General features: G+C 40.8%; 1 protein-coding gene across 1 annotated transcript; it reads right to left on the bottom strand.

The window, feature by feature from the left end:
* Window positions 1–9,958: 9,958 nt before the first annotated feature.
* On the bottom strand, window positions 9,959–17,015 carry LOC140998831 (cytochrome c oxidase subunit NDUFA4-like). Its single transcript, XM_073469220.1, has 4 exons — window positions 16,974–17,015; window positions 14,043–14,128; window positions 10,999–11,062; window positions 9,959–10,015 (listed from the first exon to the last, which is right to left on the bottom strand). The coding sequence occupies exons 1-4, from the start codon at window positions 17,013–17,015 to the stop codon at window positions 9,959–9,961; spliced, it is 249 nt and encodes an 82-aa protein (XP_073325321.1).
* Window positions 17,016–17,911: the final 896 nt, after the last annotated feature.

Below are 17,911 nucleotides of genomic sequence, written 5' to 3'. Positions count from 1 at the left end.
GGAAGACACTTGTAAAAAAAAAAAAAAAAAAACACCAAACACTTAACGTAATCCGCATTGATAGTCTAGCCACGATTCCTCATAACCACACACTAAAACACTGTGCTGCTACTAGACATATCGGCAGCCTAGTCATTGGCCAGTTATCTGTATGAATATCTCAACTGTACAGATATTCTTGTGAGCAGAAATTGCCTCATTTACATATTTGGCCACAGACTAAAGTAAATGACGGAGTGAGTTTACCCAAAACACGCAATTAGTCTAGTAGGGGGTCCCCGCTCCATCTCTCTATCAGTGAAGGAGTCCTTGGCTTGAAAAATGTCGAGCACCCTGCTTTAAACTGTCCTCAACCTTACCCTGACCTCGACAAAGTTATCTGTTGGCTAAACTTAACTAAACTTCACAGCTGGACATACAGGAAACACTATTTGAAGGGGAAACAGACTTCCAAACAAGACTTTCATAGGCTTATTCATGCCCTTGTTTTTGTTTCTTGACAGTTGCAATGCACTCGTCACCTGCCTTCGTGAATCCTCTTACTTCAGCTAGTGCAGAATGCTGCTGCCTGTATTTCAACATAGGTCTCACATTACTCCTTTTCTTTTGTCCCTTCACGGCTGTTAAATTTAGGCTGATTTTAAGATTCTTTTAACAACTTTTAAGCCAAACATGGTCTGGCCCCCAGTTACATTACTGAACTATTGATTCCCTTTGCTCCAAATCACAACCTAAGGTCATCCAACCTACCCTTGCTAGACGTACATAGGTCAAGGCTGGTGACCGAGGGCGACCAGGCTTTTGCCATGAGAATGCAAACACATCCTGTTTTTAAGTCATTGCCTAAAACATATTTCAAAAGCCTGTTGATGGCTGATCTGTAAATTCTAAGCTAGTGTGTTGTACTTTATATTCGTTCTCATCTATAACTATGGCGGGCCGTGTTCTTCATTTCGTTTTATTCTTATGCATTCTGTGTAGCACTTTTAACTCGCCAATGTTCTTCATTTTGTTTTATTTCAATATATTCCATGAAGCACTTTTAACCTGCCAATGTTCTTAGTTTTTGTTTTACTCTCATGTATTCTGTGAAGCTTATTTTAACCTGTATTTTATGTGAAGCACTTTGTAACCTTGTTTAGATAAGTGCTATATTACGGAAGCCCTAAAGGGCCATGCATTCATACATTTTATTTCCTCCGTTTTCCCGTGATAACGAGTTAATTTCATTTGTTTTCTCGAGATCTCGAGTTATTATCTCGAAATAACAACTGCCGCTTTCCCGAGATAACGGGATAATAGCTGACCAGCTATGTAGTTAATGACGAGATCTCAAATGAATTATATCGTTATCTCGGGAAAACAAAGTTTCGTTATCTCGAGATCTCGAGTCAATTATCTCGTTATCTCGGGAAAACGGCAGTTGTTATTTCAAGATAATAACTTGAGATCTCGAGAAAACAAATGAAATTAACTCGTTATCACGGGAAAACGGAGGAAATAAAATGTATGAATGCATGGCCCTTTAGGGCTTCTGTACTATATAAACAAAACTATTATTATAATTTTTTATTATTATACATTATCCTTCCAGGTGACAATAATTTGCCGGTAAGGTGATAATGGTGAGGCCAGCAAGCTAGCTCAGAGCTAGTTGTTGCTCATGCTGCTTCAATCACACATGACATCCTGGACTTGATGCAACACAAATCCAACCCACCCTCTCTGATTGGGTGGCTTATTTAAACCCACCCATGTGTGGCTCCTCACCTGCAGCTTCACAGCTCACCTGTTAAGCACTGAAACACTTTTGAAAACCACTTGTGCCACCGTTGCTGCTCACATAGCACTTTATAAAGAAGCTAACCTGCCAACAGTCTGATAATACAGCTGATGTAGGGACTTTGTGGGAGAATTATCTGTGTTTTAGTTGCTTCCTGTGGCTAGCTGTAGCAGCTAGCCAGCCACTCAGTCTTTTTTTCTAAAGGACGTACTATCTACTAAGATGTGATGCTTCACCAAGTAAGTGTTTCTTGTTTGTGCTAACATGCTATCGGACTCCTTTTATAGCTCCTGTAGCTGTTGTCATGGTTTCTGCTGTCTGCTTCCGCATTCATTGTTGATTTCTTTCTCACAGTGGATGAGATTACTTCTCCTTTGTTTGGTTGTTTAACACAGTTAGAGATCCGAACATGACTGATGCCCTGCACGCAGCGCTTTTACATAGGCCTGCCATTTCTTTGTAATAATAGCTGAAAGCCGTGTGGTTATGTGACAGCTTACTTTTCTGTTTCCTCATTCAGACTTACAGTCTAATGCTAACATGTCTGTGCTTAAAGATAGTTCGGGAGAAGAAATTCAAACTCAGAATTTTAATATTTACAGTCTTAATGAGGTAATAATACAAATAACCGAATAAACAAGCTGTTCTCGGAGGAAAATAAGGTCCCCAGAACACTGTTTGAAGCTTGAAAGGTGGCAGGGTCCGCCACATATAAACAAAGTCAAACAGTTTGAAACTGTGGTGTCCTTTAAGGTCAGTTTGTTTATTCAGTTTATTCAGTCATGAAAACAAAGACTTTGTTTATTTAGTTTGTTTAGGCATAAATAAAACCTATCAATGAAGATCTTTCTTCCCCAAAACTACATAGTGCACCTTTAAATGCTGCTCCATATCAAAGCAGCGTTTCCCCTACATTAATCCAGGAGTGGTGGACACCCACAGTAAGAACATCACCTCCACGGCTAGATAACATGCAACATTTTAATCTAGATAAAACAAACAAACAGAAAAACACCCGGCAGAAATAAGTATAAGGCCTAATGCGTTGATGGAGCTCATTAATCGTGAGCAAGATACCAAATATGAACAGTATAAGCTTTTTTTTCAGCTTATAGCACTCAAACCAAAACTAAGACCAAAAGAGATGGACGTGGAACAAATACCTAAAATTGCCACCACTGCAACAGAACAGATCCAGAGGAAACACTGTCAGTGTGTTGGTGTTTTCTGCTGCTCAGTGTCACATATCATTTTATAAGGAGTTTGTCAGTTCAGATGCATTATAATGCAAAAAATAATAAAAATAATAATATTATTTGATGTGTAAATGAATAGTTATATGCTGCACTGTGTTGACCTTCTGCTGCGTATCAGTTCCATTGCTGTGCTCGGACTTGACCATCTCAACTCCCTAAATACTGAACTGTAGAGGTGTTCAGTACATGTACAAACACATAAGGACAAGTGATTTAACTGAACCGACTTCAGGTTTTTACAGTGGAGCTCCCCTCACTGGTGACTGAACACACTGTTGTAACTTCTTCATTAAAGGCCTATCCTATTAAAAGACCTAAAAAGCCACAGAAACCATCAAAAAGATGGTGAAAAATGTCGACCAGTCTTTCCAAAAAGCCCAAGATATCATCCTCCAATGTCTGGTTTTACCAATATCCCAAAAATATTCAGTAAACTGTCAGAGAGAAGTAAAGAAACCAGAAAATATTCACGTTTAAGAAGCTAGAACCAGAGAATTTTGACTTTTTTTTGTTGAAGAGATACTTGAACTGATTACTTGTTTATCAAAAGTTGGCAATTAATTTTAGAAACTGCTTTGAGAAGCTACAGTGTGTATATGAATGAATATGTGAGCAGCTCTCACAGGCAGCATTATATGTACATTGTTGTGGGAATTTTAAAGCCCCCTGGTAATTTTTGGTCGGTCATTTTACATAATGGAGCTTTCTCTTGTCCCTGTGGAGGAGTTAACACAATTTTCCCATTCCTTAGGAGCAACGCAGATGAGCGATATCTTTTAGGAGCAGGATGGATCATAAAATCACTCTGTAAAATGAATAGGTCCATGAGCAGAAAAAAGTCCCATGAAAAAGTACTCTTCAGTTGTAATTGTCATAATTGTACACAGTATTACCCATCTGGTACATTTCCTCATAATGTTGGTCATATTTCAAAGCCTTAAAACTCCCCTCTAATCTGCCCTCTGCTGTTGTAGACACAAGCACACGCACACACACACACTGAAATGTATGAAATGTGAAATGAAAAGATGATAAAATTCAGTTCCCTTGGTAGCTGATCTGACAATAAATCATGTCTGTTTAATGAGGAGAGGGATAAATGACAATGTCAGCAATTAATTAGAAGCCTATCTTCAGTCTGTCATGTCTGTGTGTGTGTGAGAGAGAGAGAGTGTGTGCGTGTGTGTATAAGTGTAGATACAGTATGCATGAATGTACCTCTGTCACTTCAATACCTGTCATGATTAAACCTGACAGAAGTTGATATGATAGTAAAAAGATCTAAATATAGATGGGAAGAGCTGTCTGGACGTAATGACGTTCCAAATCATATTTAGACAAGCATAGCAACTCTAATGCGCTGTAAGCCTAATTATCCTGTAATGAAACATGAGTGCTCCTCATAATGTAAGAAGCATCACTACAGTGTGTGTGTGTGTGTGTGTGTGTGTGTGTGTGTGTGTGTGTGTGTGTGTGTGTGTGTGTGTGTGTGGTCTGTCAATAATCCTAATCCCTGTCCTAATCCCTCCTCACTACTACACCTGCTGCTGCTACTACTGCTGCTAATAACAGTGATGAAACTTTTATTCCTGTATCACTTCACTGTACCTGCTGTAAAAACAGCCGGTGAGGCGTGCCACAAATAAAGGAACGGATCAAATAAAGACAAGTTTGCACGTGGGGACAACTTGCATTATTTAACAAACCAAAATAAAAGAAGCACTCAGTATTAAATGCCCTGCACACACACTCACACTCACAGGTGTTTCCCCATTTTCTGTCTCTTCTCGTTGAAGATGGGCAAAGTAAAGATGGGATTTACATGTTGTCACAGGACTCCTTGTGCTTATAAGATTGTTAAAGGTAAAACTTGTGCAGCCCAAGGAGATAAGCAAACAGGAGACTCAGCGAGATATCAATTTTAGGTGCAGTCTCTACACAGATGATCGTAAGAGGGGGTCTAATCAGCCAATACTAAAATAATCTGGGGCTGAACCACGCTCTTTTACGGGGTTGTGTCCCTCAGTTACACCTATTTTACACCCAGATTTTCCTTTTTTAGCCTCACCTTTAGTACACAAACATGTTGTCACACCTGCAGCAGGGAGCCAATAATTGAAACCTGTTTATTTTTATTTTTTTATCACCTCCTCTAACTCGATGGAAACTCTCCGCTCCTGAAGCGACGAGGGATTCTCAGAACAAGACTGCCAACGCAGCATAATTCTTTGTCCTGCCTTTCACGCAGTGCGAGCTATTCTCATGCTGTATATTATGAACATGCCGCCGGCATATTTAGGAATCCACACAGGCAGGATGTTTCTTTGTACAGTGTCATATTTTTAGTGGGATGTGCTGTCTGTTTTCTCTCTGCAGCTGTGTTCACAAGTGGCTCACTTGAGTTGTGGTTTCATGATCGGCATTGGTCAGCTCAGCGTACTTGTACAAAGTTTGAATAAAACTGCTGGCATGGTGATAATATTATCACACAGACACAAAAACGTGTCTCTACATGGCTACAGCAGCTGAAATGTGTCATTAAAACTAAAACAATGCTTTAACTAATCTGCTCACATCGACATGTTCTCATCTATCAGTTTAATTATTAATATTTAATTCTATTTTCAAATTGATTTTACAAATACAGAACAATTTATGTTGTCGGTCTGTTCTGTATATTTACACTAAAAGTACCCTGTTAAACTTGCAATTAGCCCATTTCAAAGACGTTTTATGTTGAATTTCGTGGATGAAACAATTTCTCTGACTAACCCAAAAAATCCTTCTCAAATTTAATTTTCTCCTTCGCTGATGAACATCAGATATCAATATATTTATGGAATACTTGTGCAAGAACCTGCATGTGGAACTTTTTTTCCAGAAAATGAAAGAACACACTTCAAAGAGTAGGTTACGACTAATTTTTTTTAATCGACACGTTCGTTCCTCTGTTTCGTTCGGGAAAGGCTCCTGTTCGCAGTGTCAGCATCAGCAATATTTGGTGTGACCTGCCCTGTTTGGTCATGATATTGTCAGCCCTGTAGTAAACCTACTCTCTGAAGTGTGAGACATTCTTCATCAGATGTCATACGAATTAGATATGTTGGGTTTTGGTGCGTTTCTCCATGCGTCTCCCATTGACTTCAATACAGCTGACACTGCAGTCTGACACCAAAGCAAGATTTAGTGACTTAATAACTAGGGGTGGGCCGATATGGCTTTTTCAGGACTGATACTGATACTGATTACTAGAAATCAAGGAGACTGAAAACTGATATTTGGGACCAATATTTATTTGCAGTAAAAATGAAACTCTTTGTGTCAATATTTTGAGCAACCAGTGATGAAATAAACAATACAATTTACTCAAGTACGGTTCCTTTAAGTACTTCACTTATTTCCATTTTCTTCTGCTTTATACTTCCTCCCCACTACATTTATTTGATGAATTTAGTAACTAGTTACTTTGAAGGTTCACCTTCACCTTTTTTTGTGCGGCCGCTCCAAGTGCGTCACATAGAAAATCTCTCATTTTTTCAGAAAGGTGCTGGTGGTGTCTCGTCTGCTTTCTGAGTGATCCTATATTGGATCAGTCGGCGCTCGCCACCTGTCGCTCTGGTAACCAAGAAAATGGAGGAGGTTGTTCAGGCTGCGTCTTTCTGTCCTGAGCTTTATCAGACGGAAACTGTCGCAACAGAGACAGAGAAGTCCATTTGTGAGAGCGGACTGTCTGTACACTGAATGTTGCTGGTGAGTTATGTGCTTTTATCACCCTACATGTGGTAAGCTTGTTATTAACTGTGTGGTGGCACTTTACACTCAACCATCTGTTGGTGTATGCCCGTGAAAATGTCATAGATTTCTTGCAGCGCTCTCTAAATTAACTCTGAAACATGCTACACCAAGATGTTGTCCAATTGTATTTAAAACTATAATAGCAGCTTTTAGTATCAAAGTAAAAAAAGTCATTAGTATCAAAGACCAAATCATGTTTTGTGATTCTGCCATCACTGGGTCAGTACAGGGACCTTTTGTTCTTAGACAGAATATTTTGTTGGAAATTACATCAATCAAAAGTAGGAACAAAAGCCCCATCTAACCTAACAACCTCTCCTTTATGAAAGGTCACTCCATTTGAAGTTGAGGACAAACACTGGTTCGCTCTTTGATTTTCGTGTTCCACCTCTGGGAGACAACATTAGAGGATGAAAGGCCTCGCTATCTCCACTGGATCAGTGGATCTGCCCAGGGCCTCGCAACCACAGCCTCACCAGCCCAACGCTGCCTGCCACTGTTGCCTCCTGTTTTGCAGCATGTCCTATTTACTTATTTATTCGTCCCTCCTCCACCCACGACTCACTTCTTATCTCGCCCATTAAAATTAATCCTCATCTAAAAATATCTACTCTGGCTCGTCAGAGAGGATGTAATCGAGGAGGAGATGGCCTCTCTCATTTCTCCCCCCCTCCTTCTGTTTCGCTCTCGCTGACGAGCGCTCAAGTGTCTGTTGAGAAAGCGCTCTCACTTCAACTAAATGATGAGGTACGAAAATGACAAACACAACCTGTGTTTGTAAAACTGAGATCTTAATCACACACCGCCATACTTCACTGCTTACAGGGGCCTGATTCGGTTTGTGCATCTGCCTTCATGCGTGGGTTTGCTGACACATTCGCTAACAGTTAAAGCCATATGAATATAGTAATTAAGCTCTACTTTAGGCCTATTTTATCTGTAGCATGAGTTGGAAAAATGACTAAAAGCAGGCAGGCAAAACGTGTCATTAGATAAAAAAAAAAAAAAAGCTGAGAAGAGACATGAAGAAGGGACAGTGTGTTCAGGTGTCGCGTTTGAAGTGTTGGAAAATGGATGGGGAGAGCGTTAATGGCATAAAAAAAAGAGACAGAAAAGAAAGAAAATCACCATATTCTACAAACTCTTATCCTAATTGGTAAATTGTTTGATGGCGAGCTGCAGTTCTGCGTTGCCCTCGGCCTTAAAGTTTTATACTGATACTAACAAACTGAGGCAATGCAATCACAACGGCCTGCGAGGCTGCTCGGGTTGGATAATAACTGTCCCCCCTCTGTGTGTGTGACCTTGTGATTATGCCCCAGTGTGATGCTTTGGCCCGGCTGATTACCTGTCAGCAGGTTTTGTGCATCACACACAAACACACACACACGCACACAAATCATCACCCAGCAACAGACAATACCCACTGGGCAGGTCAGCACACTGCTTCAGGAGGCATATTGCTGTTTAAAAGGAGCACACACACATAAATGGGCCCACGCAGCGTCTGGAACATAGATTGTCTATTAAGGAGTGTATTAGGAGAACCCAGGGGTCCAACATTGAGACAGTTTGTGCGCCATTAGAGCAGGATTTTATGTTGTCTGGTGGCCAGTGATACTGAGTGAGAACACACGCGGACACAAACATTCATCATTCAATGAACTCTCCAAAATGGGAAAATTATGGCTGCAGGAGGCATATTTGCAGAAACTACTGATTCTCAGTCTTGTCACTTTCCTGCTCCACACCTAAATGAAAATAATGTTTTGGTTTTTACAGACAAGCAGTGATCAAACAGTTTAGTGAATTGTCTCTTTGGACTGCATCTTTCTGGGACTGAAAACTGGTTTGAAAGAGCTCTATGACCCACACGAATATTCATCTCTCATGATTGATTTCTATTTTGGTCCTCTTCATCTGCAACTTCGTATCTCAGCATGTGTGCATGTGTGACTTGTTCCAGCAGCGCTGGATCTGTGGTGTGATGAGCACAGTGAATAATGTTTTTTTCCCCTTGGAAATTGAAAGCGAGATTTAGGTTTTGGTCAGGCACAGAGTTCATCAGCACAGTTAAGCACAGATATTGGCTGTCCATGGTGTGTTAAAAGACTTTAGCTTAGCAGCAGGGTGGCATAATAAGCCTGGATGGGTACCGTTCACGTCTGAACCAATACCTGGAATTCAGTATCAGTACCCAACAGCTTGAATCTCTCTGTAATAAAAGAGTAAAAAATAAGGCAGTCAGAACATCAGTATTTGACAACCTGAGAATGAGACTCAAAAATCAAAAATCAACCTTCTTATTTTTTGATGCTTTAATTGTCCACCTTTATACACACACACCGGCTTGCCTGTCCTTTCTGTTCCTCTCTCCCAGTATGTGCCTGCTGCTCTGTTGACTTTCTGCATCAGCGGTATTTTTTTACAAAGTTGCCCAATAAACACAGCTTGTGATTTTTCCACCCCGATTCTGTTTTTTACAGCAGCAGGTGATCTGTGTGGGGAGGAAGCTTGTTAATTCTGTAGACTATCGAAACTATCGAGACCAACTTAGTACCAAATGACATCGCAACAACCAGGTGCAATTACAAGCTCGTATGAAACAATGGTATATATACAAATATAAAAGTATGAAATGCTAAAATAGGTCACCAAGTAAAGTCTATGTGTGGGGAACACTGAAATCTGGCTCAATAATAACTGTCAAGGAGACATTTCACTTAAATGTAGTGATCCATTTTCAATAGTGCAGCTTTAAAGAAACTACCCGCCTCAGACTCTGACCTTTGACCTTTCAACTGAGGGATTCACACAAGAGAGACAACAGAAAATAACTGAAATAACAGGGAATATTAACAGATATCTATCATTTTTATTTCTGTAGCTGGAAATATTAAAGATTCGTTTTCATCTCCAATATCCCCCCAAAGTCAAATATTTGATGAATACGCAGCATCTAAACAACAGTGTAGCTTGCATACCATATTATATATAATGATGAAATAATGAACCAGCCGTCTGTCTTATGAGATTTTTAATAGTATGAGCGGAAATGTTCAGGAAGACGCGGCAGCAGGAGGTCATGCCAAACTTGGTGCCCCCGGAGTTGCCTGGAGGACCTTTAGAAGTCAGGGCCATCTTTCTTCAGGTTCTTGTAGTCTGTGTTGACGGCCACAAACTGTGGAAGGCAGGAGGAATACATTTAAATCTGTTTTGCTTAAATTAAATTCATCAGTGCTGTCTTTAGGAGAACGCGTGGAAAACAAAGAGGCAGGGGTGAACATTTTATCCCTCTCGTGCAAATACACACACCCAAACACATTTATTTACCACGATACTTTCTAGATCATTCATTTTCCAGATTTTTGTCTCGCTGAGTTTGTCGTGGGTGATGTATATACTGTGTGACTACATACATGTGTTATAAATACATCACAGCCCTCCAACCATGATAAACTCACATTCTTGCCGTGATTATTTTCTCCCCGTGTATTTGTCTTGATTGGTCTGCCATTAAGACTCTCGCCTCCCACCATCTCCCTCCCCTCTTTCCCACTTCCCCCTCCTCATTACGATCATTGTTTGGACTTCAGTGGAATTTCGATGCGAGACCTTTGCCTCACTATCGAGAATTAAACATGCCGTGTCCTGACCTTTTGTCTGCAGCGACTTTCATTCCACTGGCAAGCAACGCAGCCTTGAAACCCTCAGAAAATGCTCTTTTCTCTCAAAAACACATCATCCAGCTCTCCTCTTCTGGGACTTGTCAGTTGGTTGTTTTTCTGCTCTATTTTGGGTCAGCGTTGTTAATATTTTCAATAGTTTGTGTGTGGCTCTGGCCTTGTTCAAGAGGTAAGGCAAATTATTACAGACTACTAAAAGCTACCGGTTCCATCTGCCTTAATTTGTTTTTGAAAGACACTTTGTTGTACTTTTGGCTTGAACAGATGTGAAGGAAGCGAGGAAGCAGCCGTGTTGATCGGACATTATTTCGCCTGCAATGATTGGTCCAGATTTATTTTGGGGTATTTTTGGGCTGGTGACGAATGTGAGATTTTCAGTGACTCACTGAAACGATACATTCATGTCTAGTTAACCTGGCAGGTGTGATTGGTGTGAGCAGGCATGTGGCCCTTCAGTGTGTGACAGGGGAGTAGGTACCTTGTACTGGTAGGTCGGGCCGAGCTTGTTCCAGGGCTCTGGGTTGTTCTTCCTGTCCCAGAGGCTGCACATGTGGAAAGATACATGCAGAATAGAGAGAGGAAGATGAAGAGTGAAGACAAGCATGTATGATGGAGGGCAACGTAATACTTCTTTCACACTGAACAAAAAACCTTTTAACATTTCTTGCCTTAACCTAACCAAATAGTTTTCTTGGCTAAACCTAACCAAACTGTGACCGTACGACGAAGGTACAGTACACGTGTCACTGTCATATTGTTTTGGGAGATACTGACAATCAACCTCATCGTTTTGGTGTTGTGGTATGTGGCACAATCACAGGTCAAATGACTCTCACAGGTATTTATCGGTAGCAGCTCTGATGGAAACATGGCACCCGGATGGACATGATCCTCAGCTTAAAAAAGAGACCGAAGTAAAAGATTCTGTACGAAAAAGTAACTTTTAAAAAGAGTATTAAGGTCTTCTGAATGCAGTCTGATGATGATGATCTGCTGCTTTGAACTGTTCCCTGTATTCCGGCACATTTGTGACGTCAAACGTGACACAAAAGAAACAAAACAGAAAAGCAAACTCATCTACTGGCAGTGGGAAGGTGTTCAATCACCTTTGTTTTAGCAGGTTTACCCATGTTTTAACAACCTACATATACATATTAATTTTGGAGTAAAAATTGAGAAAACTAACATTTGGAGAAGAGAAACCAAGGTTGTAAACAAATACCTGGAAAAAGAACATAGGAACAGAAGGACTGGGACAAAAGGAGATGAAGACAAAGAAGTTGGAAAAAAAAAAGATTATGTGGGATTATGAGATGAGGTGAACTCGGTGACTTGGCAGTTCTCCTCTGTTCATTAACCAAAGTCTGGATTTCACAGCACTCCACTGTGACTGTCCATCCCTCCTCCTCCCGCTCTGGCAGAACGACACGCAGCCAAAGCACAAAACAAAGAGAGCGAGAGAGTGATGGCAGAGCGGGCATGTCTCCCCCTCTCTCTCCATTACCACAAACACTAGACAGTCTCTGAGAGAGAGAGAGAGAGAGAGAGAGAGAGAGAGAGAGGGGAAGCCACTGACCACAGCACTCACCACCAGCTGATGATGAGGTCAGGCGTTATGGCTGACCCTCAGAACAAGTGGTTCTGTGTGGCCCCAAACAGGACATAAACAGTGCACATTCACTGTATGTGTGCAGTCACTGAGTTCAGTGTGGCTTGTGCAGCTTCTGAGATATCAAAACTGAATACAATCAGCTGCTATAAACATAAAAAAACAACAAACAAAAAAAGGTTTTTATTGATAGGAATATTAAAATCAGGTTTGATGGCATTTTTCAAATCTGAATGCATACCTGCTTATTAAATCCTAATCCAATCTAATTCCCTTTCAACATCTCTAATCAGTGGCGGATTCAGGATGATTGAGGGGCAGTGGTGGAAAAAATAAAAAAAGGGCACCAGCTGTATGCGGTGGGGCACTGAGGCGCAGAAAGTCGTGATACATTTAGAGTGAAATAGTTACAAACCCTGGTAAAGATTCAAATTGTATTTGTTATTATAAGTACGGCTGTATTAAACTACATTGGGGACATGGATGTGCCCTTCATCATGTTTTATTTATCACAGGGGCATCCAAGAGGGCACTTTAGCAGTGTTGATTCTAAAAAATGAATGACCCAGTAGTTGGTGAGTTGTTATCAGGACATTGGTATTGCTCTGATGTGCAAATTATTGAAATTATAAATAACTAAACTTAAAATCTTCAAAAAAAGTTTAACATTTTTTTCTACTTTCTTCTATGAAGAAACACTTGTTTTTGAGAGGATGTGTAAAAAAATGTAGTTCTTATATTTTGCAGTTTATGTGCTGCCAATTGAAAAGGCCGATCTTATAGGATCTGCTCACTTGTTCTTATTAGCAAAGAGCAATGAAAAAACATGCAGGTAGAAGGATTCTGAATTTGAGCTATCTGTCTCTATCGACAAATGTCAAATCACAAATGTCACCCACAGAAGATTATCAGCTGTACCTTATTAATGTAGATTTTGAAATGAACCTGCCCGAAAGCTGAAAATAAACTCTTGTCAGGTTAAAGAGTGCTCTGCAAGCCTGTTTTACAAACTCTAAAAACAAACGTTTGTTAAACTGAGCCGTATCAGGGGGTAAAATCTCCTCGTTAAACTTTATTTACTTACATCATGTCCGTATTTGAATCTTTCCAGTTACATTGTTCTGAGTCTGGACCTCCATTTATGTAGGTCGCCAAATCTCACCAAATGCCAACTTCTACATAGTGTTGTGTTCCTGCATTACATTCTGAATTAAAAACATTGTTTGTTGTTTTTTTGACATGGCTGTTGATGGAAGTAGCTCAGGAGTGAGCCATCTCACTTCCTTCTCATCTCTGTTGACAGTTGCACATGCACAGTACCTATCAGGCAAGACGTCAAAGTTTTCTCATGTGATGCAGTTGTTACCATGCTTTGTAGCTTTTCAAAACATCTGCCTATGACAATCACAAGTTGACAAGTGCTTGACTGAAAATATCTGTCAAGACTGACACATAAAATTGACAATGAAAACTGTTTTAAAGCAACAAAATGTTGCTTCCTGGAGAAAGAAATTTGATTGTTGAGTCTCATCCCCAGATTGTCAAATGTCTCACACATTTGGTCGCCAGACGCCAGACGCCGTCCCAAAGCATGACAACCTGGGGATGAGACGCAATATAAACTATCCTTCTCCCGTCTGGCCCATCTCTGTTTCCTGGTTTTAAAATCTGACCCAATTGAACTTGTTGAATAGCCCTGCTATAAGAGATCTATTTTTCCTCTGAGCCCAGCAAATGTGGTTTTATTGCCAACCTGGACGCAGATCCTAAAGAGGGTTGACCATCAGATCCCAACTCTGTTTCTCTTGCTGTACCCCACATTTGGATTCAGTTGACAATAATTCAAAAGAAATCTTTAAAATATTTGCAAGATTACGACAATGGCTACAAGTTTAGACAGATGGCAAGCTTACGTGACATGTGGTCCTCTTGCCAGACGAATCAGATAGAAGCTGGCCCCAGTGATGCCCAGAGTCAGGAAGATGAACTGAGGGATTAACTGAGGAGAGGAGAGGAGAGGAGAGGAGAGGAGAGGAGAGGAGAGGAGAGGAGAGGAGAGGAGGAATGCATTAGTCCACAGAGACATATGAAGGTAAACAAACGTATTCCATCAAGTGGTTGGCTGTGATATGTACCATGAACATACACCTTTTGTGAAATACACACACATTATACACACATACACAGGTAGTTGTTATTCCTGTTTTCCCTCTGCCTGCCCTCCTCCATATGCATGAGGTCCGGGCCATGTGTGAGGCAGCTCACTGTCAGCCTGGGTTGAATGGGCAAGGACGCGGTGGAAGAGAGAGCTGCTGCATCTCTGCGTGTGCCAGCCTCTCCTCCTCAACACTATACCTGTCAGACTGAGCGACAGCATCACACACACAAACGCACACAAAAACTGTGGGCGTAAACAGACGCACACACACATGCACGTAAATCAGCTAACACTCACAGTCTGAGCACTCAAACACACGGGCGCGAATGTGTGTGCGTGGACACACTTTTATTTGATGTTCTGAGCTGTGATGATGACAGGAATTAAAATATAAAAGCACATTAGGGGGACAGGGGGATAATGTGATATGTCATCTTAAACAGCCAAAGCTTAGTGTCAATCCTCTCACCATGCTGCATCTATTCATCAACACTACACTGCCATACATTTCCTGTCTACTTTGCTACATGATACTGTGTGTGCGAGACGGGGAGAAAGGGAGAGTCACACCGCTGGCGAACAGCTGTTCTCAACACACACAGATCTAGTCAAGCTGTAGAGAGATGACAGTTTGATCAGGTTGAACTGAAGGATGTCTCTACTCAGCTGTATCTGGACATCTGTCTTCTGTCTGATTGTGTTGCCACTTTTCTTGTTGCTGATTAGGAGAAGGTCTGGTGATAAAACTTTGATATTTACTACTTTAAAGCAAGAGAGATGAAGAAAATATCCCTCCCCCGTTTCATGCTGTAAACGCTCAGCACAACTCCGACTCAAGGCAAGGAATCAGTTTTACTCAAGTGCAGTTTGACGGCAAACAGAAGCAGTCAGTGTTTGGTGTTTTCCTTTATAATTGGCTTCAATGATTAATCGATTAGAAGAATTGTACTCAACTTTCATCAACCAAACGTTTAAAGCAACATTATGTAGAAATTGGCATTCTGTGCGATTTGGCGCCCCCCCACTGTTTCTGAGTGCAACACCACGTCACGTCATAACAATGTTAGGTGTTGAATACTTGTGTCTTGGAGTAAACGTGTACGTAACGCTGTGATCCTACACTCTCACTGATTTTGAAGCTGTTATTTTCCAGTAAAAATGTTACATAATGTTGCTTTAACTTTTTACTGTATTTCAGCACCAGTCTGTTTTCGTGTACATCGTTCTGCTCACCCAGCACGGCTGAATTCTTCTCAGAATATGTTACTATAAATTTCTCAACTTTTCCAGGTTAACCTTGGAAAAAAACAAAACATAGTACACACCAAGTTTTCACTGTATGCACACACACACACACACACACACACATGTACATGCTAACATACACACACAAGTGCACACTGAACACGTGCTGTGAGCTGACTGCAGACGCTCAGCTTCGATCACTGAAGTAGACACACACAGCCGTGCACACATAAAAACACGGAAGCAGGTCAGCTTTGATCACTCACACACACACACACACACACACACACACACACACATACATACACACACACACACACACACACACACACACACACACACACACACACACACTTGACAAATAATCAAGACAGGCCTGTGTGTGGGGAGCTGTCCACTCCCCAGTACTGAGATCTTCATATCATGCCACACAAGAGAGTGTTTCACCTTTTACCATTCAGCCTGACCGATATAGGAAGTGTTTTATACTCGCTGGGGTTCAATACTGTTGCTGCCCTTATTACTTTTCTGGTGCACTGCCAAACCAGCCCTGTCAATCCATGAATTTGGGTCACCCTCAGCATAGCTGCGAGGCAACAGAGAAAACACAAGCACAGAGAGCTGCTGTGCCTTTCTTTTACTTTCTTTCTACATTTATTATGATAGTATGATGATACTAATGAAGATATTATGTACAGTCACAGTACTTGTGTTAAAAGATTCAGGTGAGCACATCAGTAATTATAATCCCTATAATATTTTATGTAACTAAAGAATCTAAGCTCAAAGGTCCACTTACAAGCTTTTAGAGCTTTAGGCTTCAACTCACAGAGGTGTTAATATTATATTAAAGGTGCATTATGTAGTTTTGGGGAAGACTTTTTAAGAAGAGGAACATCTTCATAGACGGATTTTTTTATGCCTAAACAAACTGACCTTAAAGGATCATTTCAAACTATTTTACTTTGTTTATATTTGCCCGATCCTGCCACCTTTCTAGCGTCAAACAGTGTCCTGAGTTTGAATTATTACCTCATTAATATTGTAAATATTATAATTCTGAGTTTGAATTATTTAATGTCAATACTTTTTGCCTATAAAATGTCATGAAAGGGTGCAAAATGTTCATCACAAGTTCCCAGAGCCCATGAGGACATCTTGTAATTGCATTCTTGTATATAAAGTATGTTTCTTTTCAAAGGTAGATACAGTAAGTCCTTCAGTTTTCAGTTAATTCAAGACTGATGACCTAAATATGTTCAATTTGAAAATGCCTAACACCACAGAAAAGCTACACACATTCATGAATTTAAAAACAGAGTCTAACTGTAAAGTCTGTTTCTTAGAATTTGTGTTCACGACATTATGTCAAAAAGAGCTTCATGTTAGCCATAGAAATAATCACACAGCTTAACAGATACATGAGAATGATGCAACCTACCCCTGGATGTTTCTTCGCATGCTGAAACATAGTCTTAATCATCTTTATTCTCCCGAAATAAGAAGCAGATAAAAACTAAACCATGTGAAAAGAACGTTAAAACTAACGTCAAAGTCTGACGAGTGTATCCATGTGAATGAATGTTTGTTAGCTGAAGTACAGTGTTGGCCGGAGCAGCAAAACCTGTTGCCAATCTCCCCCGTCAAATCTGTCCCTCTCCCTCCCTGCCTCCCTCTGTCCGTCCCTCCCATTGGATGAATGAGAGGGTCAGAGGGGAGAGGAGGACGGGGGAAGAGAGGGTGAGGCAGTCCTAATCCTCATAATCACATCTGTTGACGACACTGTATGTTTCCGCTGAGGCTCATTGGGTACTCTGTGTCCTAAAGTGTTTTTGTTATACAACAACAAAACTGCAGGTACTGAAGCTCAGATTTTCACTGACACAACACATGCAGACTGATATTTTCTCCTGGAGGTGCAGCCTGCTCCAATAATGGCTCCATGTTTAGACCTCACACCCAGAGAGCAGCCATTGTGTTGGATAGTTTCAAGTTATATTGTTGTTTCTAAAATGACAAGCGACTGTTTTTATGGATAGTCATCACTCTGAAACTTTGAAATAACCCCCCAGTGGCCATTAAACTGAGCTGTTTTCGTAGAGCGTCTCATTCATTCAAGTAATAGCGGTGTCTAACACGTCCCTTGGGTTGAGACCTTTGTACCAGGCATGATAATGGCAATTGATTAGTAGGTGATGCAGCGCCTGCAGACCTTTCAGGTTCCTTAACAGCACTTTGCAACCTAATGTAATTAACACCAAAATGCTACGCTGTGCAAAATGCAGAGGTCATTACTATTCCTTACTTAAGGTTGTTCTCACCGTTTATCATGCTTAAGTGGATGAGGCAAAGTGGTTGCATTTTTTTAAGCCACACTCG

Source organism: Pagrus major, chromosome 6 (genome assembly GCF_040436345.1).
Source record: "Pagrus major chromosome 6, Pma_NU_1.0".
Lineage (NCBI taxonomy): Eukaryota > Metazoa > Chordata > Actinopteri > Spariformes > Sparidae > Pagrus > Pagrus major.
The sequence above is the reverse complement of the archived record's forward strand: the minus strand, read 5'-3'. Positions and strand labels throughout refer to the sequence as shown.